The following is a 22,592-nucleotide window of genomic DNA, read 5'->3' as shown; positions in this document are numbered from 1 at the left end:
ACCTGGCTGAGACTGCACAGCCAGCAAGTGACCGAGCTGTGCTTAGAAGCCAAGACTTTCTGATTGCAGGCTTTGCTGCTTCTAGAATTCTGAGTCCAAAAGCCCTCGTCTGGCTTTGGATCAGAGGAGACCACGGGGACCCACTGAAGCTCTGGGCACGCTGCCTGCCACTCACCCACTGTTGTTGGTCAAGCATTTACCAAGCCCTTCTTGGGCCCAGTGGTGGTCAGCGAACCTGGGCTGCTGGGGTGAATGGGTCCAGGCCCTGCCCTTGTCACATGGCAGGTGGGGCGGGCTGGGGTACAGGTGTAAGCCTAAGGACCTCCTCTGGCAGCTCAGAGGCTGAGAACACAGCCATCGAGGGGGTCTTCCTGGAGGAGGCAAGCCAGCTTGGGCCTGGAAGAACAGGGCAAAGCCCATGGGGTAGCAGAGAGAGGCCTTTGTACCTCAAGTGTGGCTCACTGGATACCTATGCTGGGTGATCAAAGGGGCTGGAAGAAAGCCAACTGCACATGTCCACCCCGAGCCGGGGCTGCTCACCTTGAACGAGCACCTGGGCAAAGGCTTCGGCCAAGCCCACCTTGTTGGAGACCTGGCAGCGGTAGCGACCTGAGTCCTCAGGGGCCGCGGGCTCGAAGTGCAGCAACTCCTTGCTGGCAGCTGCCCGCCCGGGGAGGCTGCCGTCCATGCGGCTCCACTGGAAGGTGAGCGGGGGCGTGCCGTGTGCCAGGCACTGCAGCTGCACTCTCTCTCCAGCCCGCACCGAGGCGTGCTCCGGGACTACGGTGGCATACGGTGGGCCTGGCGTGGGGGACACAGAGGCCAGGGTGGGGCTGGGCACAGGGCAGCAGAAGTTGGATCTCGGGGACTGGAAATGCATCAGGGAAGGTGGATGGGCAGCCTAGGACTGGGGCCGGGGACAGCAAAGGCCTCAGCAGGGGGTGTGGCCAGAGGTAAGGATCGGCACTGGGGCCCCTGATGGATGGGGACCAAGGGGTTTTGTCCAGGGTATAGCCTGGTGGAGTGCTCAGACCTCCATGTGGTGCAGAGAGGGCGGCCGGGGGCAGGGACGGGTATCTTACTCTCTACATGCAGGATGACGGTGGCCTCGGCGTGCCCCAGAGGGCTGGTGGCGTTGCAGATGTACTGGCCCGAGTCCTGCTGGGCGACCCGGGGGATGAGCAGGGTGTTGCCTTCCAGCCGGTGCTGCCAGGGCAGTGGGGAGCGCAGCTTGGACCACTGGATGGTGGGTGTGGGGCTGCCTGTGCCGGACAGAGGGAGATGGCAAGGCTGCTGGGTTGCTCCAGGGACCACGTCCCAGGTAGGGGTGGGAGGAAGGGGCCCTGGGAGGTCCTGTCACCCTGTGGGAAGCTATGAAGTGGACACAGCCATTTGTGGGAGATGCCAGTGGCACCCGCCCCCCAGCCCTGCCCCAGGCAGGACATCATCTTCAGGTCTTATACGTCTCTGTCTTAGGCCTCAGGCAGGGCACCACTGCTCTGCCGGCCGGTGGCCTGCTCCCTGCCACACCTGAGGCCGAGCAGCGCAGGGTGGCTGTGTGTCCAGCCTCCACGGTCAGCTCCACTTCTTCCACCTGGACCTGGGGGGCGCCTGGGGCCGAGGTGCCCGTGTCCACGATCACCTCCACTTCCTTCCGTGCTGTGCCCAGTGCATTCTGCGCTAGGCACACGTAGGTGCCCGCGTCTGATGGTTTAACTGATGAAATCTACAAGGAAGCAAGGCGCACTTGCTTGGGAGCCGAGCGGGGCCACAGACACTGACCCACTGCTCGTCTGCCTTTACCTCTCCCCTCCCCTCCTCTTGGTTTTACTCCCCCACCGGGCTGCTTGAGGCTCATCAGTCTGTCCATCCACCCACCCATTTTCTCTTTCTCGCCTTCCGCCTTTCTTCTTTCTCCGGTGTGTTCACCGATGCCTCCCCTTGCCCTCTCCACCCACTCACACCCACCTGCCCCCATCACTCTCCCAAGTCCCTGCCCAAGCCTGAGTCCCAGACCAGGCCTCACACTCAGAGATGGAGCAGCCTGGCTCACCTTGAGCACCGCGTGACTGTCCACCATCCCGTACGTCCGTGGCTCCAGCCTTGCGGGGTATCCCACCCGGGTCCAGCGAGCGGAGGAGCGGGGCTCCCCGCTGCTGACACACTCCAGGGTCACATCCTTTCCCATTTTCACTCGCACGGAGCCCTCGGGGAGCACGGACACTGTAGGGGGCCCTGCCCAGAGCAATGAGAACCATTGACACGCTTGTAGGGCTCTGCTGGGCATGCGCACTGGCCGGGTGGGCACCGGTCTGCCCACTACACTGATGTGCAGGCTGAGGCTCAGACAGGGAAAATGCCCGAGAGGGGGTCTGATGGCAGAGGCAGGATTTGAGCCTGCAGGTTCTCAGCTGAGGATCAGGGCCAGGACAGGCAGTCAGAGCCATGGGGTCCTCACCGTGCACACTGAGGTTCACGACACTCTGGGCCACGCCATAGGCGTTGGAGGCCACACAGCGGTAGGCCCCGTGGTTGCTGGGCCGGGTGCCCACGATGGTGATGACGGAGCCATTGGGGCTGATGTGGACGTTGTCTGTGGGGGGCATTGGGGGAGGGGTGAGTGAGGGTCAATCCAGCCCCTCTCAGGCCTTGGCACTGCCAGCTGGTGCCTCTCGGCCCCCACGCCCCTGACCCCTCTGGCCTGGCAGTGACTAGTTCTGAGTCACAGAGGGCAGAAGAGGAAGGAGTCCTCGGAGATGCCTGGGCCTAGCCCCTTACCACATAGAGATAAGGGGACACTGACGCCCCACGAGGGTCATTGATGAATTTGAGGTCCCAAGCCCCGCCTTCTGTGTCTCCCCTGGACCTCCCCTGACCACGTGTGGCCCCACCCACTGCCTGGCTCACCTTCCAGTTCCTGGTTCCGCGTCTTCCACTCCAGGCTGATGGGGGTGGCCCCGTCGTGGATGAGGCACTTGAAGCTGGCATCTTGGCCCTGCTGCACGGTGCTGCTGGGCGGGTCGATGGAGATGACCGGGCTCCTAAGGCCTGGGGCCGAGCAGCAGAGGGCCTGGCTCAGCAGGCGTGGGCTGGCTCCACCCAGGGAGGCCCTGCCTTGGCTCCGGCATCTTCCCTTCCCCACCCTGCCCGTGGCACCTCCCCACCCCTCCCCCCCACACTCACGGTAAGAAGACCCCTCGCTGGGCGGGACAGTGACTGTGAAGGAGGCCTCCTGCTCAGGGCCCGAGCCGCCTGCCACTCGGCACACGTACTCGCCTGAGTCGGCGGGGGACACGTGGTGGAGCCGTAGCCGGGAGCCATGGGTCTGTCAGGGTGGGGAGGCACAGCCATCAGACCAGAGCGCTTAGGACAGGCAAATCCTCAAACCCAGCTGCGTCAGGACCCACGATCTCCCACGGGGCCCAGGAGCTCAGGGTTGCAGCTCCTAGGGCGGCAGGGAGAGTCAGTCCCAGAATCCTAAGTCCAGCCCCTACCTTCCCCAGAGGAGGGGAGTGAGGCTTAAAGACTCCACAGCACAGCAGAGGGAAAACCCAGGTCTCCCAGCTCCCAGGCTGCTGAACTGCCTGTGCCCTGGGGTCCCCAAGCAGGCTGGAGTTTGCATGAGGGCTGCTGCAACTCCAGGGCCAGCCGTACCTGCCCTGGATCGTACCTGGTGCCGGGCAGGGAGGCTGCCTCCGCGCTTGTACCACGTGACCTGGGCGTGGGCCTGCCCGGGCACCACGCAGTTCAGGTCCAGCGTCTGCCCCTCGGCCACGTGGGAGGAGGAGGCCTCGATGTGGATGGGCTGGGCCAGTCCTGGGGCTGTGGGCACAGGGGTGGGTGAGAGGCCAGGCTCCTGTGGCCAAAGGTAGGGACCTCAGGGGGTGGCCCTGGAAGTGGCCGCCATGGGTGAGCTCTAGGGACCTGCAAAGGGTCTCCCTTCCCGGGGGCTAAGATGTCACTGAGACCAAGGGCTCGACGCCCCCTGGTGGGGGGACGGGCAGAGAGGCCACCAGGGACTAGGGTGGCACATGCAGCTCGTGAGGGCTTTGGCCACAGCCAGATCCTTGAACACCTGGGCTGGCTCGATCCTTAGCCCCCAGGCAACACCTGCTGGGGGGGTGGGCACTGGGGCACAGGGGGTTAAGTTGTGACCTGGTATGCCCCACCCCCTACTGGAGTGCCTGGGGAAGCACCAGCAGATTGCCCAAATACTTAGGCCTCTGCTGCCCAAGTGGGAGACCTGGATTCAGGTCCTGACTCCTGGCTTCAGCCTGGCCCAGCCTTGGCTGTTACTGTCATTTGGAAACTGAAGATCTCTTTCTGTTTCTCCCACTCTATTACTCTGCCTTTCAAATAAATCTTTTTTAAATATATATATATTTATTTATTTATTTATAAATAAAAGCGCTACTGGGGGAGCAGGGAGGAGCAAGGCCAGGAAGGGGCCCTGGGGCTGGGCCTGAGCACAGCCCAGCGTCCGTGTCACTCACCAGGAATGGGGCTGGGGCTCGAGGGTTCGATGGAGACCAGGACAGAAGCCTCCAGGGTGCCTGAGCTGCCGGTCACACGGCAGGAGTACTCGCCAGAGTCGGCTGGGGATACCTGGTTCAGCCTCAGGATGTGGCCGTGAACCTGGCCAGGGCGGGGGTGAGCGTGGGGAGGGTGGCCACGGCCTCTGGCCCCACCCCAGGCCTGCTCCGCACAGCCACGCAGGCTGCAGCCTGTCCGAGGCGGCCCCTCTGCCAGATGCTCACTGTGCTATTTCTTTTCTGGCAGGAGGAAGTCAGGGGTCTCGGGCGGGAGGGGCCCTTTCTGTTCTGCACCACGGCCCCGTGGTGCTCCTGATGGCCCTGCGTGCCCGGCCTGTCCCTGCCTTCTGACCCCAGGGATCTCCTGCTTCAGTCCTCCCCAAACCCCCTCCTGGGTCCCCTTCCTTCCCTTAGGAGATGGATTCCGGCAGGACTGTGGCAGGCAGGGGGAGGGGGAGAGGGAGGAGGCATGCATCTTGCTTTCTCCCCGCACTTACCTGGTGCCCAGCGGGGAGGCTGCCCCCACGCCTATGCCACGTGACCTGGGCGTGCGCCTGGCCAGGTACCACGCAGTTCAGATCCAGGGTCTGCCCTTCGGCCACGTGGGAGGAAGAGGTCTCGATGCGGATGGGTGGGGCTCCGCCAGGGGCTGGGGCACAGAGAAATCTGTGAACTGGGATTCCGACCCTGTACCCCAACCTTGCCTGTGTGCCCAGATGTGCAGGCCTCCTGGGGACTGGCTTCTCTCTCTCCCCATTCCACCGAGGCCTGGAGCAGCTGGGCTAGGTCCTCCCTGTCCCACCACCCCCTCCTCCAGGGCTCAGGGCCAGGCCCCTCTATGTGGGGTAGTGAGAGGAGCTAAGAACCAGGCTGCCTGGGTTCAACCTCCCCCACTCTGCCACACATCAGCTGTGGGACCCTTGGAAAGCCACTTCACCGGTCTCGGTTTCCCCATCTGTAAAATGGGAGAACCATCCTAGCCATCTCCAAGGGCTGCTGTGAGGATGGAGCGGGGTGAGGCGGGCAAACAGCTCAGGGCTGGCACCCTCACACCAGTGAGGGCCAGGCCACGGCGCGGACTTGGTGACTTGGCACCACTTGGATTTCTGCCACGGCGGTGCCCAGTGCTCTAACTGAACATTTTCCTTCCAGTCGATTCACTTTTAAAAAACGTTGGATCCTTATCCCCACTGTGGGCAATGATTTCTGTGCAGTGAGGACCCGAGCCACCACTACTCCCAGGAAGGATGTCAGTCGGAGCCCCGCCTACAGTCGCCCCAAGCACCTGCAGAGGCGACTCCCCGAACGGCTCTGCGCTACAGAGGAGGGGCAGGCGCTCCACTGTCCTTGACAGCTGAGGACAGAGGCGCATGGACAACTGCAGGTGTGGGCGGGCAGGGGTGGGGGCGGGGCAGGGACTCAAGATGCCAGACTCTCAGACCTGCATTCTCAGGCCCTGGACTGAGGTGGACCGTCCTCCCCCTGGCCAGCCTGGCAGCTCAGTCTGGGACCAAGGGTGGGCAGGATGCAGAAGTGTGGGGTCTGAGGTGCAGCTGCCTCCAGGGCTCTGCCCACGGGGCTCCCTCCCCTGCCTTCAGCCTCCCAGCCCCACGCAGGAACCTCACCAGGGATGCGGACAGGGTTAGCGTCAGAGGCCTCGATGGTGACCAGGACCGAGGCCTCCAGAGGGCCAGAACTGCCCAGCACACGGCACACGTACTGGCCCGAGTCGGCTGGGGACACCTGGTACAGCCGCAGATGGGAGCCGTGGGTCTGAACAGGGACAGGACAGGGAGAGAGAGGAGCAGTGAGATGCTGACCTGGAACCCTTGCGGGCCTGAGGCCGGGGGCTGACTTCTACTTGGGTGGGCTCAGCACCCAACAGGGGCTGCTGCCAGGCCTCCTTCCTGGGCAGAGCCAGTGGGACCCCACCCCACAGCCCTCCCACAACTTCCGGCCCCCCCTTACCTGATGGTGAGTGGGGAGGCTGCCTCCACGTTTGTACCACATGACCTGGGCGTGGGCCTGCCCAGGGACCACGCAGTTCAGATCCAAGGTCTGCCCTTCGGCCACGTGGGAGGAGGAGGACTCGATTCTGATGGGCGTGGCGGCGCCGGGGGCTGGGGACACAGGACCAGTGAGTTGGGGATTGGCCGCAGACAGATTTGGGAACCGGGTCATGGGAGTCTCAGCCACAGAAATTCCCATACCCAGGGTAGGCAGCTCCCAGCGTGCCAGGCACCTTCCTGGGCACCCTGTGTGCAGCAGCTCAAGTATCCCTTTCAAAACTCAGAAACGTCCCTGGTGATGGAATGTTCTTTCCCTCCCACTGCCCGGGGCAGTGGCACTGGCCACGTGTAGCTACTGAGCACTGCAAAATGGAATCTTCAATGTCACATGATGTCTACTGCCACAGGGGCTACTGGCCCCTGCACTAAACGGTGCAGCTCCCTGGTGCTCCTGTACCCGTTTCACAGATGAGGAGACTGAGGCCGAGGGAGTCACTTGGTCCCTTCATGGTGCAGGCACCTTTGAGCAGAGCCCTTGCCCTGAGCATCAGCAGGGCACCCCTCCCAGTGGATACCTCACTGGCCCTCTCCTGCCACCGGGGCCTCCGTCAGACTCACCAGAGGGGTTGCTAGGGCTGGGGGAGACGGAGACCATGATGGAGGCCTCCTGGGCATCGATGTTGTTGTTGGCCCGGCACACGTACTCGCCCGAGTCGGCCACAGACATGTGGTGCAAGCGCAGGTGGGAGCCGTGGGTCTGGGGGCGCAGATGTGGGAGACGGAGAGGGAAATGAGGAGCCGCGGCCACCAGCTGGCTCAGGTCTCCCCTGTCAGATCCGCGAGACCGCCTTCTGTCTCCTTAGGGCCCCGTTCCCTGGGGTGCCCGAGGAGCCACAGAGCTGTCCCTGCACTGGCCGCCCAGCAGCCAGGCCCACCCCGCTGCCCCCACTCTGTACCTGGTGTCGGGAGGGAAGGCTGCCCCCACGCTTGTACCACGTGATGGTAGCCTGCGGCTGCCCGGCGACCACGCAGTTCAGATCCAAGGTCTGGCCTTCCACCACGGTGGGGGACGAGGACTCGATCCTGATGGGCGGGGAGACGCTGGGCACTGTGGACAGGGGGGCGTGGGCCACGCAGCCGGGGTCAGCAGAGTGACAGCACTGGGGACCTCTGCTCCCTGCACCCGTGAGACTGGGCCCCTGCCCTCACCGTGGGGGGGGCCACTGCCCTGGATGGTGACGATGAGCGAAGTCTCCTGGGAAGCGGCCCCGTTACTGACGTGGCACACGTACTCGCCAGAGTCCGCGGGGGTCACCTGGGGGATCCGCAGCCGGGAGCCCACGATCTGGAGGAGGGGAGCAGGTGGCAGGGGTCCCAGCGGAGGGGGCAGGGCCTCCGCGCCTGGGCCTGGTTCCCAGCCCCGCGCCTGGCCTGGCCCTGGCTGGCAGGCGGTGCCTCCAGACTTCATACTTTTCTCACTCAGCCCCTCCACAAAGCCTGCTGTGGCCACAGCGCCCTGTGCTGTGTTGATCACCATGTCTGCCTCCCAGGAGATGCCTGAGGGCGGACACCTGTCTTATTCCACTGGGACCCGCAGCTGCTCAGGGAAGCTCTGTAAGCAGGTGCACACAACTGCATCTCTGCCGCCTCAGCACCTGTCCAGACCCACCTAGCGAGGATGCTCAGTGTTTGTTGAATGACTGAATGAGCACAGGGTGAGGTGCTGAGAGCCCCTTGGACTTCCACTCGGGGCAGGTGCACCTGCTTTGCTCCCCCACCCCCACCTGCTAGCTCCATACCTGGTGCCGACTGGGTAAGCTGCCTCCACGCTTGTACCAGGTGATGGTATGAGGGGCTTGGCTGGCAACCAGGCAGTTAAGGTCCAGGGTATTGCCATTGGCCAGCGAGGCGGAGGAGGACTCGATACGGACGGGGTACACCACACCCTGGGCTGGAAGGGGGAGAGGGAAGGGAGGCAGGGTGTGGGAGCTGCTGAGGGTGGGGTTGAGCCCTAGCACCCCTACCATTGCCCCTGATCCTGGGACACTCACGGTGAGAGGGGCCCAGGCGCCGCTGGATGGTGACGAGGACTGAGGCTTCCTGGGTGCCCGAGCTGCTGACCACACGACACACGTACTCCCCGGAGTCGGCTGGGGTCACCTGGGGCAGCCGCAGCCTTGAGCCATGTACCTGCGAGGGGCGGGAAGGTGAGGCAGGCGCTGAGCCAGGCCCTGGGGCTCACAGCCAGGCTTCTGCTCCCTTCCCTGGCCCCTCCCGGCCGGCTGGGAGCTAATCTCTCAGTGCCTCTGCCTGGGGGTGAGCACTGGTGCAGCCTGCAACCTCCCCTGTGCCAGGACTGCTCAGACTCAGAAAGTATTTGTTGAGAACTACAGGTGAGGTGAGCACGTCTGAGAGATGTGCGCCCTGAGGATCGGGGAAGTCAAGTGACCGGCCTAGGACCACACTGCGGCAGGTGGCGCGGCAGTGCCTGGACTCACACACGGTGCGGTTCAAAGCCCCCTTTCTACTCTGTAGTCACGGACGACCTTTGGGCCCCTCCTCAGCTCCCCAGCTCCATACCTGGTGCCGGGCGGGGAGGCTGCCCCCACGCTTGTGCCACGTGACCTGGGCATGGGCCTGGCCAGGCACCACGCAGTTCAGATCCAGGGTCTGCCCCTCGGCCACGTGGGAGGACGATGACTCAATCCGGACTGGGGGTGTGACTCCGTGTGCTGGGGACAGAGGGCATGGAGGTGGGGAGAGGTGAGTGTGAGTGGAGGTGCAGGGTGAGCTTGGCTCCTGCTGCGCGGCTGGCATGGGGAGCCTCCCTGCGTGGAGCCCCAGCCCTCTGCTGGCCTGCAGCGCTACTTACCAGGCACAGAGTCTGCAGGCTCAATGGTGACCAGGACGGAGGACTCCAGGGGCACGGAGCCCCCCAGCACGCGGCACACATACTCGCCTGAGTCGGCAGGGGACACCTGGTGCAGCCGCAGCAGCGAGCCGTGGGTCTGGCCAGAATGGGAGTGAGGTCAGAAGGAGCCCTCACGGGACCCCCACATTGGCAACCTGCAGCCCTGCTCATCCCCTGACCCCCGCGCCGGGCCATCAGCTATGGGTCAGGTTGCCTGTCCTGCCTAGTGGTGGGGAAGGGGCCTCTACACCCTACCAGTCCTAGAACACACCTGTAACGCCCCTGTGAGCGAGACGCATCTAACACGAGTGAATGACAGCTATCCGTGGGTGCTCCTTCCCTCCCTCAGAGCTACCCAGAACAGCCGTGCATCTTTTTTTTTTTTTTTTGACAGGCAGAGTGGACAGTGAGAGAGAGAGACAGAGAGAAAGGTCTTCCTTTGCCATTGGTTCACCCTCCAATGGCCGCCGCGGCCGGTGTGCTGTGGCCAGCGCACCGCGCTGATCCGAAGCCAGGAGCCAGGTGCTTCTCCTGGTCTCCCATGGGGTGCAGGGCCCCTGTACTTGGGCCATCCTCCACTGCACTCCCTGGCCACAGCAGAGAGCTGGCCTGGAAGAGGGGCAACCGGGACAGAATCCGGCGCCCCAACCGGGACTAGAACCCAGTGTGCTGGAGCCGCAGGGGGAGGATTAGCCTAGTGAGCCGCGGCGCCGGCCACAGCTGTGCATCTTGCAATGGGTGCAGCTCAGGGTATGGCGGTACTGGTAATAGCTCCCAGCACTCCCGATGAGCCTGGGCCCTGCACTTTGCATGCATATTAATTACCCTAGTCTTTTAAGAGAATTCCATCAAATAGGGACTACTGTACATGCTAGCATTTCATGGATGTATAATTATGGCACAGAGAGGTTAGGTAGCTTGGCCAAGGTGACAGACTAGTACGTGGGGAAACCAGGACTCACAGCCAGGCTGCCCAGGCCTGGGGTCCAACGCCTCCCCTTGGAAGCCCCCAACCCAAGGACCTCCCCTTCCCCCTTCTTGTCCCAAGCACATCCCCCAGCTCCATACCTGGTGCCGGGCAGGGAGGCTGCCCCCACGCTTGTGCCACGTGACCTGGGCGTGGGCCTGGCCAGGCACCACGCAGTTCAGATCCAGCGTCTGCCCCTCGGCCACGTGGGAGGAGGAGGACTCGATGCGGATGGGCTGGGTGCCAGGGGCTGGGGGATGAGATGGTCACCGGTTACCCCAGTTCCCTAAAGCTCCCCCCGCCCAACCTGGTGGCCCCACTCACGGTAGGCAAAGTTGGCCCCCTGGGTCCTGGTTACTGTGACGGTGATGGAGGCCTCCGCACCATTGCTGGCCCGGCAAACATACTCCCCAGCATCGGCAGGGGAGGTCTGGAAGATGTACAGGCGGGAGCCGCGGACCTGGGTAGGCAGGGGCGGCGGTGTGAGAGGGGGCTTCCCGGAGCCCAGCAAAGGCCCCCTGTCCCCCTTGAGCTGAGAATCACCAGCCCCCTAGCCCAGGAGCCAGAACCCCTGCCATCCACCGTCCTTGGTCCCCTCCCACATTCCTGCGGCTGCGTACCTGGTGCCGGGCGGGTAGGCTTCCCCCGCGCTTGTACCACGTGACCTGGGCGTGGGCCTGTCCAGCCACCACGCAGCTCAGATCCAGGGTCTGCCCCTCGGCCACCGTGGAGGAAGAAGACTCGATCCGGACAGGTGGGATAGGTCCTGGGGCTGTGGGGACAGGGGCCGGGTTAGTAGATGTTCCCCAGAAGAGGGGACAGGAACTGCACAGCCTGGGCACCAAGGCCAGGCCCAGGTCTGGGGGGTTTGGTGGCCTGGCCTTGATGTCCACAGCCCAGTGACCCTGACGGAGGATCTGAGCAAGCCTTGCCCGGGGGTCAGGATGTGACGGAGCTGACAGCTGAGGCTTGGGGACACCAAGGGTCTGGTGTGGCAACCTGCAGAGTGGCCCTTGAGATGCGTGCTGGGATGACAGAAGACCTTGTCTCAGACACACAGGGGCTGCCTGGGCTGGGCCGCTGGCCGGCTCTAGCCCGGGCCTCCTTCCCCAGCAGCTGGGGCCTCAGCCCCAGGAAGGCTTTGATCCTCCTCCAGCTATCCATGGTGCCGGGAGTCACTCACCAGGCATGGAGCCCGAAGCCTCGATGGAGACCAGGACAGAGGTCTCTAGGTGCTCCGAACCCAGAAGCACGCGGCACACGTACTCGCCCGAATCGGCGGGGGACACCTGGTGCAGCCGCAGCAGTGAGCCGTGGGTCTGGGTGACAACAGGGTGCGATGAGACGGGGCCGGACAGCTCCAGCCAACCCCTCCAGCAGGCTGGCCCTGGGGGGCTGCTGTACCTGGTGCCGGGCGGGGAGGCTGCCCCCACGCCTATGCCACGTGACCTGGGCGTGGGCCTGCCCGGGCACCACACAGTTCAGATCCAGCGTCTGCCCTTCGGCCACGTGGGAGGAGGAGGACTCGATGCGGATGGGCTGGGTGCTGCCTGGAGCTGGTGTTCAGAGAGGCTGGTGAGAGGCCTGGGTCTGGAGCCCTAGCCAGCACCCCAGGGCACAGGGCCTTGGGCTATGGTGGGGCCTCCATCTGGGGGTGGAAGCGAGGCCTTTCTGGGCCTGGGACCACATTCCTCCGCCCGCCTCCAACCTCTGATCGGTGTTCCAGGCCCATTTGCACTTTCTTGACGACCAAGTGCCCTGGCCTGCAGGGGCCCAGAGACCTTTCCTGCCAGGGCTGTGCCCCCAGATGCCGCCACAGAGAATGAGACGGCTGATTCCCTCTGTGTTTATCACGTGCTCCAAGTGCCTTTCAACCACACCGGGAGCCAGCCCATTGTCTCCATTTCACAGATAAGGAAACTGAGGCCTCCGCAGGTACAAGAACTAGTCCAGGGCTGACAAGGGGCAGAGCCCGGATTCGAACCCAGGCCAGCCTGGCTCCCAGCTTGGTGCTCAACCCTGACATTCTGCTGTGTCCTGACCAATTCTGAAACAATTCCTTCTCGTGGGGTCCCAGGGAAGCCAGACCAACCGTATCCCCACCCCGGGTCAGGCAGGCAAGGTCGCGGACTGCCTGACGGTCCTCTGTCCCAAGCCACTGAAGAGACCACAGGAGCCTCCCCCAGGAGCAACGGGGAGACCCCTTCCCAGCCCCACGGGCCTCCTCACCTGGGGCATGGCTGGGGCCTGTATGGGTGCCGCGGAGGACAGAGATGGTGATGGTGGCCTCCTTGGGGCCCGAGCCGTTCTCCACTCGGCACACGTATTCTCCCGAATCAGCGGGGGAGACCTGAGGGAGCCGCAGCCGGGAGCCGTGCACCTGCGCCAGGTTGGGGCAGAGCCGTGTGAGGACAGAGCCAGGGGATCCCTCAGCAGACTCTCACTGGCCCTGCTCTCAGCCACGCACGCCAGGTGCTGGTGAGGGGGGAAAACAGCCCCCAGCCCTGCCATAGGCTTGGGGACCCTCCTACCTGTGAGCGGGGAGGCAGGCTGGCCCCTCGCCTGTACCACGTGACCTGGGTGTGGGCCGACCCTGCCACCACGCAGTTGAGGTCGAGTGTCTGTCCTTCTGTCACGGATGGCGAGGAGGACTCGATCCTGACCGGAGGCGGTGAGCTGTCGCCTGAGGCTGGGGCCAGAGGAGGGTTGAGAGGGCCTCTGGGGAGCCTCGGCGTGCCCTCCCCCCCATGCCCTCTGCCTCTGGGGTGGGGGGGACCCGCACCTGTAAGGACGACCACCTGGATGCGGGCCTGGGCAGTGCCTGCAGGGCTGGTGGCCACACAGAGGTAGAAGCCGGCGTCGGCGGCGGTGATGGCTGGGATGAGCAGCGTGGCGATGTCCGTGCGCTCAGACCGGGCCTGCACGTGTTGGGAGGGGTCAGCAGGCAAGGGTGAGCGGCCCGAGGAAGGCAGAGGGGGCACACAGGGGAGAGGCAGGCACACAGCCCTCTTAGGGTACCAAGGAGGATGGGGCCAGGCAGCAAAGAGGAAGCGAAGAGCAACTGGGTGCAGGGCCCCAGGTGGCTGCCATCTTGCAAGTAGAGGGAGCCAGAGAGGAGATGGGGAGGGAGTGGAGGCAGGAGGGGGGGACCCAGGGCGTTGCCTGGCCTCACCTGTGGGGGGAGGCTGCCCCCTTCCTTCCTCCAGGTGATGGTGGCACTGGGCACCCCAGCAGCCCTGCAGTACAGCCTCACGGTGTGGCCTTCGTGTACCTGTGTCCTCTCTGGGCTCACCTGGACCCGAGGACCACTGCCCCCTGCAGACGGAGCGTGGTGAGAACGCCGTCTGGCCGCCCCCGGGCTCCCAGCCGCCATCCCAGCCCAGCCTGCTCACCGTGGACGTGGAGCACGGCCCTGGCCACGTGCTGCCCGGCGCTGTTATGGGCTCTGCACAGGTACGGCGCCTGATCGGAGGGCTCGACGGCCGGCAGGCGCAGGATGCCGCCGCGGACTTCGGCCTTCTGAGGGAGCTGGCCGCCGGGGCCCCCTGGGGTAGAAATGGGGTCGGCACCCTCAGGAATGGCACTGCTCTGCCCCCCCCCCCCCCGGGGAGAGGGGAGGAGAGCCCACAGCCCATCCAGGGAAGCCAGGCCCGGGGAGTCAGTCCCGTGCCAGCCTCACCTATCCACTCGAGGTTGGGCATGGGGTTCCCGGTGGCGCTGCAGCGGAACTCGGCCATCTGGCCGGGCTGCACCGTGAGCTGCGGGGGGTGGATGGAGACCGTGGGGGCAGACGAGGTGGGCGAGGCTGAGAGGAGGAAGAAAGGAAATGTGGTCAAGGTGGGGGGCGGCATCGGACCCGTGGCCTGGCCACGGCCTCCTGCCTGCACCCTCTGCTTCCACTTGAACCCGCTGGGGCTGGCTGTCTACACAGCAGGCAGATGGGGTCTTGTTACGTCCCCACTACATCCACGGCTCCCTGGTGCTTTCCAAATAAAATCTAGACTCTCATTCTGATCCACCACATACTCCACTCTCACCGCTGCTTACAACTTCAAGTTCCTCCCTTGACTCGAGCCACGCAAGCGCACCAACACGTTCCTGGCTCAGGGCCTTTGCACGTGCTGCTCTTGCTGGCGCAGACATGCGGTGGCAGCTCTGTGGTTGGCTCATCTTCTTTCCCTTCAGGTCTTAGCTTGGATGTTGCCTCCCAGAGAGGCCTCTCCCACCTCGCGTCTTGCTCATGGCTCTGTGCGTTCCTGCTCTACACTCATCACCTGGTCTACTGATCCTGTCTGTTCCTCTGTTGCTGTGCCGGCTCCCAGCCAGCACACGCACTTCCTGCTCTCCACCCTGCTTCTCTAGGGTCTAGACAAGGGCCTGGCAGACTTCATGCAGGCAGCAGGTGGCAGTCCCAGTGGGTATGGGGGCAGAGCTGGGGATGGGAGGGCCCGGTGCGGATGAGACACGTACCCTGCACGTGCAGTGTGGCGGTGCCCTGGTCCATGGCGAACATGTTGGAGCCAGTGCACACGTAGGTGCCCGCGTCACTCGGCTGCACGCCACGGATGGTCAGGATGCCATTGAAATCCATGGCTCGCGAGGGCAGCTTGCCGTTGTGCAGGCGGGTCCACACCAGCGTGTAGGCTGGGGACTGCAGGGCAGAGGGAATGGGGAGGAGCTCACCGGGGAGGCTCCCGGACAGGGATGCTGCCTGGCTCCACCCCTGCCCCGCCTGCCTCACTGCCTGGGCTCCACCCCTGCCCCGCCCACCTTGCTTTTGGCAGTGCAGATGAAGGTGACGTCGGCCCCGGGGCGCACGCTCTGGCTCCGCTGCTCCTCCACAGTCACTGTGATGGGTTTGCTCGGAGCCTCTGTGGGGACAGGAAGCTTGCCAGTGAGCCAGGTGCTGGCCGTGTCCACGCCCTGTGTCCATCACCTCTGGGTGTCACCACTCTTTCTTGTTCAGCTTAGACGCCAGTCCACTCCCTGCCGTCTCCTTCCCTCCTCCTGGCTGAACCCAGCTGTCCACATTCTCCCTGCTGGCACCGAGCGGCCAGCGCCACGTGGTCGGAGAATGTCACACCATGAGCCTGTGGGCCCCAGGGCCTTAGAACGTCACCACAAATGAGCTCCTGACTCTTCACACTTGGCTCCAACTGGGGTTCTCCAGCAGGTTTGAGGTCCCAGCCTCCCCAGCAACCACTTCACACCTCCTCCCATCTCCTCCACCTGCTACTTGCACCTTTCCACGCTCACGGCCAAGGGCTTCAACCCGCACTTGCTGAGAAAATGCAAATGACTTGTCACCTGTGTTCCCATCGTTCCACATCTACCAGCCTCCCTTCTTCCCTTCCTGGCCCCTGAAGGCCGGGGCCCTTCTCCGGCCCTCTCAGCGCCCCTGGACCCCCGAGAGCCGGCCCTCTGCCTCCAACTCCACCGATCTCTTATAACTTCAGCCTCTCCTCTCCCTCTCCTTGGGACCATCTCACCCTACAAACGTGTTCTAGGATTTCCCCCACACTCCCCCAGCCTCTGCCCCGTTCCTTCTGAGCCATGACCCCAGAAAGAGTTTTCTGCACTTGCTGCCTGCCCGCCCACTCCCTGCCTTGCTCGAGATGGTTTCCACCCTCCTGCCCTGACGACTGTTCTATGTGGAGGCTCAACTCCAAGGGTCCTTTCTCTGCCCGGAGCTTCCTGCCCAGAGGCGGCTGGGGAGACGGCCACGTTCTCCTGGAAGCCCCTCCCCTCGCTCACCTCTTGGACGCCATGGTGCCCTGGCTTCTGCCTGTCTCTCCAGCTGCACCCTGTCTTCTGCTGTCCTTCCGCTTCAACCAGACAGGCTCAGCTCAGAGCTCCCTGGGCCCTGTCTCCCAGCCACACCTCCCTGTGCCCATGGCTCCCAGATCCACTTCTGCAGCGACGGCCTCCTGCCTGACCTCAGAGTCACAAATCTAACTAGATATTGCCCCAACGTTTCAAACTTAATCAAACTCAGACCACACCTAGGATCTCCTCTGACCTGTTGGTCGCTGGGGCTGCGGGTGCCCTGTCACTCCAGTGCCTGCCTGCCTGACTTCTGCCAGCCTCTGTACTCCTTTGGAGAGGGGCTGTCACGGGCCTCTGGAGCCCACCGTGCATGCAGGGGGACTGAGGCTCCCAGCAGAGAGTCACTGACAGTAGCCGGCATGCACGGGCCCCAGCTCCCTGGACAGCAAATAGGGTGACTTAGAGGTGCATGTTCTGCGCAGGCTCCCAGGATCCTTGGCTGCATTAAGCAACACCTACTAATGGGCACCCCCTACTTGATGACGTCCCTCTTACTGGACGCCTTCCCTTGCCTGTCTCCTGCGCCCTCCCTGGAATACCTGCGCACAAATCCTTGTCTCCGACTCTGCTTTTGGGGAAACCCCAGTGAAAAGGCACCCATGCTGGGGCTGTGTCCGTAGGGACTCACCAGTGACCAGCAGCTCTGCCCGGCTGCTGTTGGCATGGTGGAGATTACGGCAGGTGCAAATGTAGACCCCGGCGTCCGAGGGCTGGACACTGGGGAAGTGGAGCTCGGAGCCTGGAGAAAGAGGTAGGAGCTCATGGGTGCAGGCAGGGGCCTTCCTCCCATCCAGCCCTGTGTGCAGGGGCAGGCACAGGCCTGGGGTGGCTTGGATCACCGAGGAGTACGGGGTCATAGGTACCTTGATGTCGCTGCTGGGTGCTGCTGGGCACAGGCCGCCCGTCCTCACGGGACCAGTAGAAGTAGTGTGGGGGGCTCCCACTGACCTGGCACCGCAGGGAGTAGGGGCCGCCCTGGGGCACGACACTCCGAGCAGGGTGGACCTGGACCACCAGCGGGGCTTGGTCTGCTGGGAAGGTGGACAGCAGAGGCCATTCAGGCAGGGGCCCTTGGCACGCGGCCTGGCTGCAGATACTTCTCTTCTGTCCTCTCCCAGACCTATGTTCCCCCAAACACCCTAGACTCCCCGCCTTGCCATCACCCCACTTACCCTGGGGCAGGCACCGGCCCCCTTGCACGTTGGGGTTACCCACATAACCTGGGGCGCACCTGTATGGAGGAACAAGGCCAGCTGTCAAGCCACAAGGGACCCAGTGCCTCACGAGGGACCCGGGAGTCAGGAGCTTCTGGAGTGGGGTGAGGAGGCTCAGGACTCTGGAAGGACTCTGGGGACCAAAGTGGCCCCAGTACAGGGCCTCAGCGAGTGGAGAAAGTGGAGTGTAACAGGGAGCACTAGCAGGCTGGGAGTGAAAGCAGTAAGGCCTCCTTTGTGTAAAGAAACCTTCATTTGGGGCTGGCGCTGTGGCATAGTGGGTAAAGCCACCACCTGCAGTGCCGGCATCCCATATGGGCGCTGGTTCTAGTCCCAGCTTCTCCACTTTTGATCCAGCTCTCTGCTATGGCCCCGGGAAGCAGTAGAACATGGCCCAAGTCCTTGGGCCCTGCACCCACATGAGAGACCTGGAGTAAGCTCCGGCTCCTGGCTTCGATTGGCCCAGCTCCAGCTGTTGCAGCCAACTGTGGAGTGAACCAGTAGATGGAAGACTTCTCTCTCTCTCTGCCTCTCCCTCTCTCTCTGTGTAACTCTTTCAAATAAATAAATAAATCTTAAAAAAAAAAATCAAAACCTGGCCGGCACTGTGGCTCACTAGGCTAATCCTCCACCTTGCGGCACCGGCACACTGGGTTCTAGTCCCGGTTGCCCCTCTTCCAGGCCAGCTCTCTGCTGTGGCCAGGGAGTGCAGTGGAGGATGGCCCAAGTGCTTGGGCCCTGCACCCCATGGGAGACCAGGAGAAGCACCTGGCTCCTGCCATCGGATCAGTGCAGTGCGCCGGCCGCAGCGCGCTGGCCGCGGTGGCCATTGTAGGGTGAACCAACGGCAAAAGGAAGACCTTTCTCTCTGTCTCTCTCTCTCACTGTCCACTCTGCCTGTAAACAAACAAACAAACAAACAAAAAAACAAAAAAAAACCAAAAAACAAAAAACAAAAAAAAAACACTTTAGGGGTGGATGTTTGAGGCAGAGGTTAAGACCTCACTTGGGACGCCCACATCCCAGATCGGAGTGCCTGGGTTCAAGTCCTATTCCAGCTTCCTGACAATGCACGCTCTGGAAGGCAGGGGGTGACAGCTCAAATACGTGGGTTGCTGCCACCCACGTGGGAGACTGGATGGAGTCCCTGGCTTTGGCCTGACCCAGCCTTGGCTACTGGGCGCATTTGGGCAGTGAACTAGCAGATGGGAGATCTCTGTCTCTCAAATCAACAAAAATAAATAAAATCTTGAATAAAATGAAAGTAAATTAATAAAAATTGAAAAACTCTTAAATGCATAAAAGGTAAACTTATGTTGGTGGAAAAAAAGAAAGAGGGCCATGCATAGTTTTCCCATTCCATGTTTTCCTTGAACTCTCTGAAGCTCCCTCGGATTTCCACAACAGCTCTTTCTTCTGCCCTGCCTGCTACTCCAGGTGGCAGACTCCACAGGGGCTGGGACAGGATGCAGTTTGCGCCCCACTTTGTCCCCAGGCCCTCCGCACACTGTGTGGCACACAGCAGGTGTTGCTGAATGAGCAAACGGCGCTGAGCCTTGAAGGTTAAAAGGGAATGAGCCGGGAAGGGGTGGTTTGGAGGTGAAGAATGTTCCTCAAAGAGGGAATAGTATATGCAAGACTTGAATAGTAAGAATTCAAAAAGTCCAGTTCAGCTGGAGGGGACAGCTGGGTGTCAGAGTGGGGAGATTGAGGCACGGCGTGCGTGGTCTTGTCTCGGGAGCATTTTGGGCAGGGAAGGGGCACGACCCTGGCGGAGACCCTGGTGGAGACTTCGGCCCATCATCGTTCAGGGCTCCCAGCTCGGGGGCTACCATTTGCCCTGTTCCTTCACCCTCCCCTCTGCAAACTTACTGCTCGCAGTACTGGCCGGTGTAGCCGGGCTCACAGGCTGTGCAGCGGTACCCATTGCCTCCCAGGCTCTCACAGGTGCGGGAGAACCTGAGGAGGGCGGGGCAGAGGTCAGGTCACAGGAAGTCCAGCCTCCACTGGCTCCCTCCATTTCCGGCCTGGAAGCCAGCGTGGTGCCGGGTCCTCCCTCCTCAGCCTTGGGCCTTGAGCACGGGCACCCACATGTTCTCCGGATTGGTCAGTGGGCAGGCACAGGGCTGGCAGTCCTCAGGCGTCCCGGCCGTGGCGTCTCCGTAGTAGCCGGGGGCACACAGCTCGCAGAACTCCCCGGCGGCGTTGTGCTGGCATTGCTGTGGGGCACAAGCACGTCACACCCCAGCCCTCCCCGACGCTGGAGTGCAGCGCCTGACCCACCAGCTCCGAGCACGTGGATTTCCCTTACAGAGAGGGCTGCGGAGGGGCATAAAGATGTTGTGACAAGGACATGCATTTCCGAGAGGTGGAAACAAAATAAACACCCTGGAACAGGGAACTGGGTCAGTGGAAAAGCAGCCCTGGGGCGGGGCATGGCAGCTGGGACGCCCACACCCCCTGTCCCCGCTCGCACCCCAGGGGGCACCCCAGGGGGCAGCCGATGATGGCTCAAGTACTTGGGTCCTGGCCGTCCAGGTGGGAGACCCAGATGGAGCCCTGGCTCCCAATAGGGGCCTGGCCCAGCTGCTGTTCGGGGATGGGAGCTCCGTCTACCTCTCAAATAAAAACAATAAATAAAAAGAAAAATACTCATCCAAATAGTAGTGAAAAAGATGCTGATTATATCTCCTACACTTTTCTACCTCAATACCTAAACATAAGATCCAAGGTAGGCAGAGGGACACACATGCCTCAACATGAAAACGCGTGTGTGTGTGGGTTACACATCCTCCCCCAGAGAGGCGGCTGCAGCGGGAACCCGGCAAGTTCCGGGCTCCAGGTTTAGCTTGTGGCTCTGACAACCACTTGGCCCTTGACCGTGACCCCTAGAGGGCAACACACAAACTCTGAACGGTCCTGGAGGTTAAACAAAACCAAACAACTCGAATGCTAGGAGAGAGGGTCAGGCACCGCTAAGTGAGAACAGCTGACGCGCCAGCACAAAGGCCCTTTGTGTGGTTGTAAAGGAAAAGTGCGTGTACCAGAGCGAACCTGCAGGAAAAGGGGGCAGGCGAGCCCCCCGCCCCCCGCTCCAGGCAGAGGATTTTCCTTGCCTTCTGGTTGGTCTCTGGTCTGACTCCTCTACCAGGGAACGCGTCACTTTGGTGATAAGAGACTGAGGTTCAGTAAGAACCACAGATCCTTAGTACAAACTAGTTTTGCTGGCTGTTTGCTTGTCTGCATAAAGAACGGTGTTCCACAGCTCTGGAAGCCCCCAGGTGCCCTGCCCACAGGCTGTGCCCCTGACCCTGCCCTAGACCCAGGCCTCTCTTGCCAAGTCCACCCCTCCCTGTCCATGCCCAGCCCTGGGCCCCCACCCAGGCCCAGCCAGCTGACCCCCGGCCCCAGCCTTGCTGGCACTCACCGAGCAGGCCCCGGTCTCTGGGTGGCACACGTCTGAGTGGCCATTGCATTCACACAGCTCGCAGTGGCCGAGGTAGAGCCCACTCCCAGTGCGCGTGTAGCCAGGGGCACAGTCCTGGGGGGCAGAGGGAAGGGTCAGTTTCCATTCCCAAGCCTGGAGTCGCATCCAGAGTCAGCAGGCCCCGCATCCCTCTCCCCCGAGCTGGGGCAGTCCTGGGCCCAGCCGTCCAACCCAAGCCCGCTCTTGGTGACTCTGAGCCCCATGTTCCCCCTTCACTGCCTGCACTATGCAGAGCCACACAGTGTCTCCCGGCCCTGCCGTGTGGCTGCAGCCTCTCTGAATCTGGTGAAACCATAGTCACCCCTAGTGGAGACTGCTTCTGCATCCCCAGGACTCAGTCCCCTGAAACTCCTTCAGCAGCAAGGGTCCTGCCTAAAAATCCTTGCACCTAACGGGAAAGACCCCAGCTCCGGACGAGCCCTTACAGGTTCCCCAGGGCTGCGATGCCCCCACTGAACAGAGCGGAAGGGGCCAGAGCACACAAAACCCAGCGAGGCTTTCATGCATGGGTATGTGCAGCCACAGGCTTCAAAACCAAGCATTTCTGGGGCCGACACTGTGGCATTAAAGGGTTAAGCCAGCATCCCACAAGGGCGCGGGTTCAAGTCCAGGCTGCTCCACTTCCGATCCAGCTCTCTGCTAATGCACCTGGGAAAGCAGCGGAAGGTGGCCCAAGTGCTTGGGCCCCTGCACCCATGTGGGAGACCTGGAAGAAGCTCCTGGCTTTGGATCTGCTTGGTTCTGGCTATTGCGGCCATTTGGGGAGTAAACCAGTGGATGAAAGACCTCTTTCTCTCCCTCTGTAACTCTGCCTTTCAAATAAATCAATAAATCTTCAAAAATCGAAACCAAAACCAAAACCCAGCATTTCTGCTGCGGCGCCTGCTCTGGTCTTCCCTCTGCACCACCCAGAGCCAGGTCCAGGGATCTGTTCTGTCTCGCTGTGGACAATGTGCGCCAAGGGTGGTGGGGTCCCCAGGGGCCCCTCCTTCATAACCCCAAGAACATAAAAGCCACATAGTGGGGTTGGGAATTCTCACGGCCCCAAGGAGCAAAGATGGAAAAGGGCAGGGAAGTGAACTTCCTGCTGTGGGCGTCCCCAGCAGGGGGCGTGCTCTGCCCAAGCCTCACCTCCTGACTTCAGCTGGGCGCCTGCTGAGTGCCCGTCCTCACTTCCGCCCCCCCCACCCTTCCCTCCACCCAGGCTCCCTCCCCCTCCCCGCCATGCCACCCAGCAGAACTTTCCCTGGCCCAGCTCCAATGGAGCCCAGCGCTCCCGCACGGCCTGGGAGCTTCCTGCTGCAGGAAGCCTTGCTCCAAGCCTTGCAAAGTGGGGCCCTCCTGGGCTTTCTGGGGGGTGACCCTGCTGCCTGGAGTTCTCCCCATGCACCACCCTGAGCACCTGCGCATTCGGCCCTCCTGCCTCCAACCCCCCCCCACCCGCCGGCTCCCTGTGTCCGCCCCTCTGTGCGTGTCCACACTCCACTCAGGGCTGGTCATCTCTGTTTCTCTAGTCTGCCTGTCTCCGAGGCACATTGGAAGGCACGAGGCGGGTCTTAACCTCCAGCGTAGCCCATGCTTGAGGCAGTACTGCCCAGTGGTTAGGACACACTGGGCTTCGGTGTCCATCAGACCTGGGTTCCATA

At 62.6% G+C, this 22,592-nt stretch overlaps 1 protein-coding gene across 10 annotated transcripts in view; it reads right to left on the bottom strand.

The window, feature by feature from the left end:
* The window catches only part of HSPG2 (heparan sulfate proteoglycan 2), a 101,759-nt gene that overhangs the window by 11,739 nt on the left and 67,428 nt on the right, over nt 1-22,592 (bottom strand). For 6 of the 10 annotated variants that reach the window (XM_051856722.3, XM_089299215.1, XM_070079129.2 and 3 more), the window contains 38 exons: nt 20,887-21,000; nt 19,551-19,678; nt 19,332-19,418; nt 17,418-17,476; nt 17,109-17,276; nt 16,874-16,984; nt 15,190-15,290; nt 14,890-15,070; nt 14,099-14,224; nt 13,812-13,964; nt 13,592-13,734; nt 13,202-13,337; nt 12,951-13,108; nt 12,649-12,799; nt 11,824-11,975; nt 11,603-11,738; nt 11,040-11,191; nt 10,744-10,879; nt 10,521-10,669; nt 9,414-9,549; nt 9,122-9,273; nt 8,593-8,731; nt 8,341-8,492; nt 7,751-7,886; nt 7,498-7,649; nt 7,160-7,298; nt 6,501-6,652; nt 6,158-6,305; nt 5,030-5,181; nt 4,494-4,635; nt 3,671-3,822; nt 3,184-3,325; nt 2,908-3,048; nt 2,459-2,593; nt 2,054-2,235; nt 1,531-1,726; nt 1,083-1,262; nt 541-801 (listed from right to left, as the gene is read on the bottom strand). In XM_051856722.3, coding sequence (XP_051712682.1) covers nt 541-801; nt 1,083-1,262; nt 1,531-1,726; nt 2,054-2,235; nt 2,459-2,593; nt 2,908-3,048; nt 3,184-3,325; nt 3,671-3,822; nt 4,494-4,635; nt 5,030-5,181; nt 6,158-6,305; nt 6,501-6,652; nt 7,160-7,298; nt 7,498-7,649; nt 7,751-7,886; nt 8,341-8,492; nt 8,593-8,731; nt 9,122-9,273; nt 9,414-9,549; nt 10,521-10,669; nt 10,744-10,879; nt 11,040-11,191; nt 11,603-11,738; nt 11,824-11,975; nt 12,649-12,799; nt 12,951-13,108; nt 13,202-13,337; nt 13,592-13,734; nt 13,812-13,964; nt 14,099-14,224; nt 14,890-15,070; nt 15,190-15,290; nt 16,874-16,984; nt 17,109-17,276; nt 17,418-17,476; nt 19,332-19,418; nt 19,551-19,678; nt 20,887-21,000 — 5,530 coding nt within the window. The remainder of the gene's footprint in view (nt 1-540; nt 802-1,082; nt 1,263-1,530; nt 1,727-2,053; nt 2,236-2,458; nt 2,594-2,907; nt 3,049-3,183; nt 3,326-3,670; nt 3,823-4,493; nt 4,636-5,029; nt 5,182-6,157; nt 6,306-6,500; nt 6,653-7,159; nt 7,299-7,497; nt 7,650-7,750; nt 7,887-8,340; nt 8,493-8,592; nt 8,732-9,121; nt 9,274-9,413; nt 9,550-10,520; nt 10,670-10,743; nt 10,880-11,039; nt 11,192-11,602; nt 11,739-11,823; nt 11,976-12,648; nt 12,800-12,950; nt 13,109-13,201; nt 13,338-13,591; nt 13,735-13,811; nt 13,965-14,098; nt 14,225-14,889; nt 15,071-15,189; nt 15,291-16,873; nt 16,985-17,108; nt 17,277-17,417; nt 17,477-19,331; nt 19,419-19,550; nt 19,679-20,886; nt 21,001-22,592) is intronic. The other 4 variants (XM_051856724.3, XM_051856726.3, XM_089299212.1 and 1 more) reach the window with 1 other exon arrangement.

This window comes from Oryctolagus cuniculus, chromosome 7 (assembly GCF_051225735.1).
Source record: "Oryctolagus cuniculus isolate XC-2025 breed Fujian yellow rabbit chromosome 7, ASM5122573v1, whole genome shotgun sequence".
Taxonomy (NCBI): domain Eukaryota; kingdom Metazoa; phylum Chordata; class Mammalia; order Lagomorpha; family Leporidae; genus Oryctolagus; species Oryctolagus cuniculus.
Note: the sequence above shows the minus strand (reverse complement) of the source record. Positions and strands in the feature narration are given on the sequence as shown.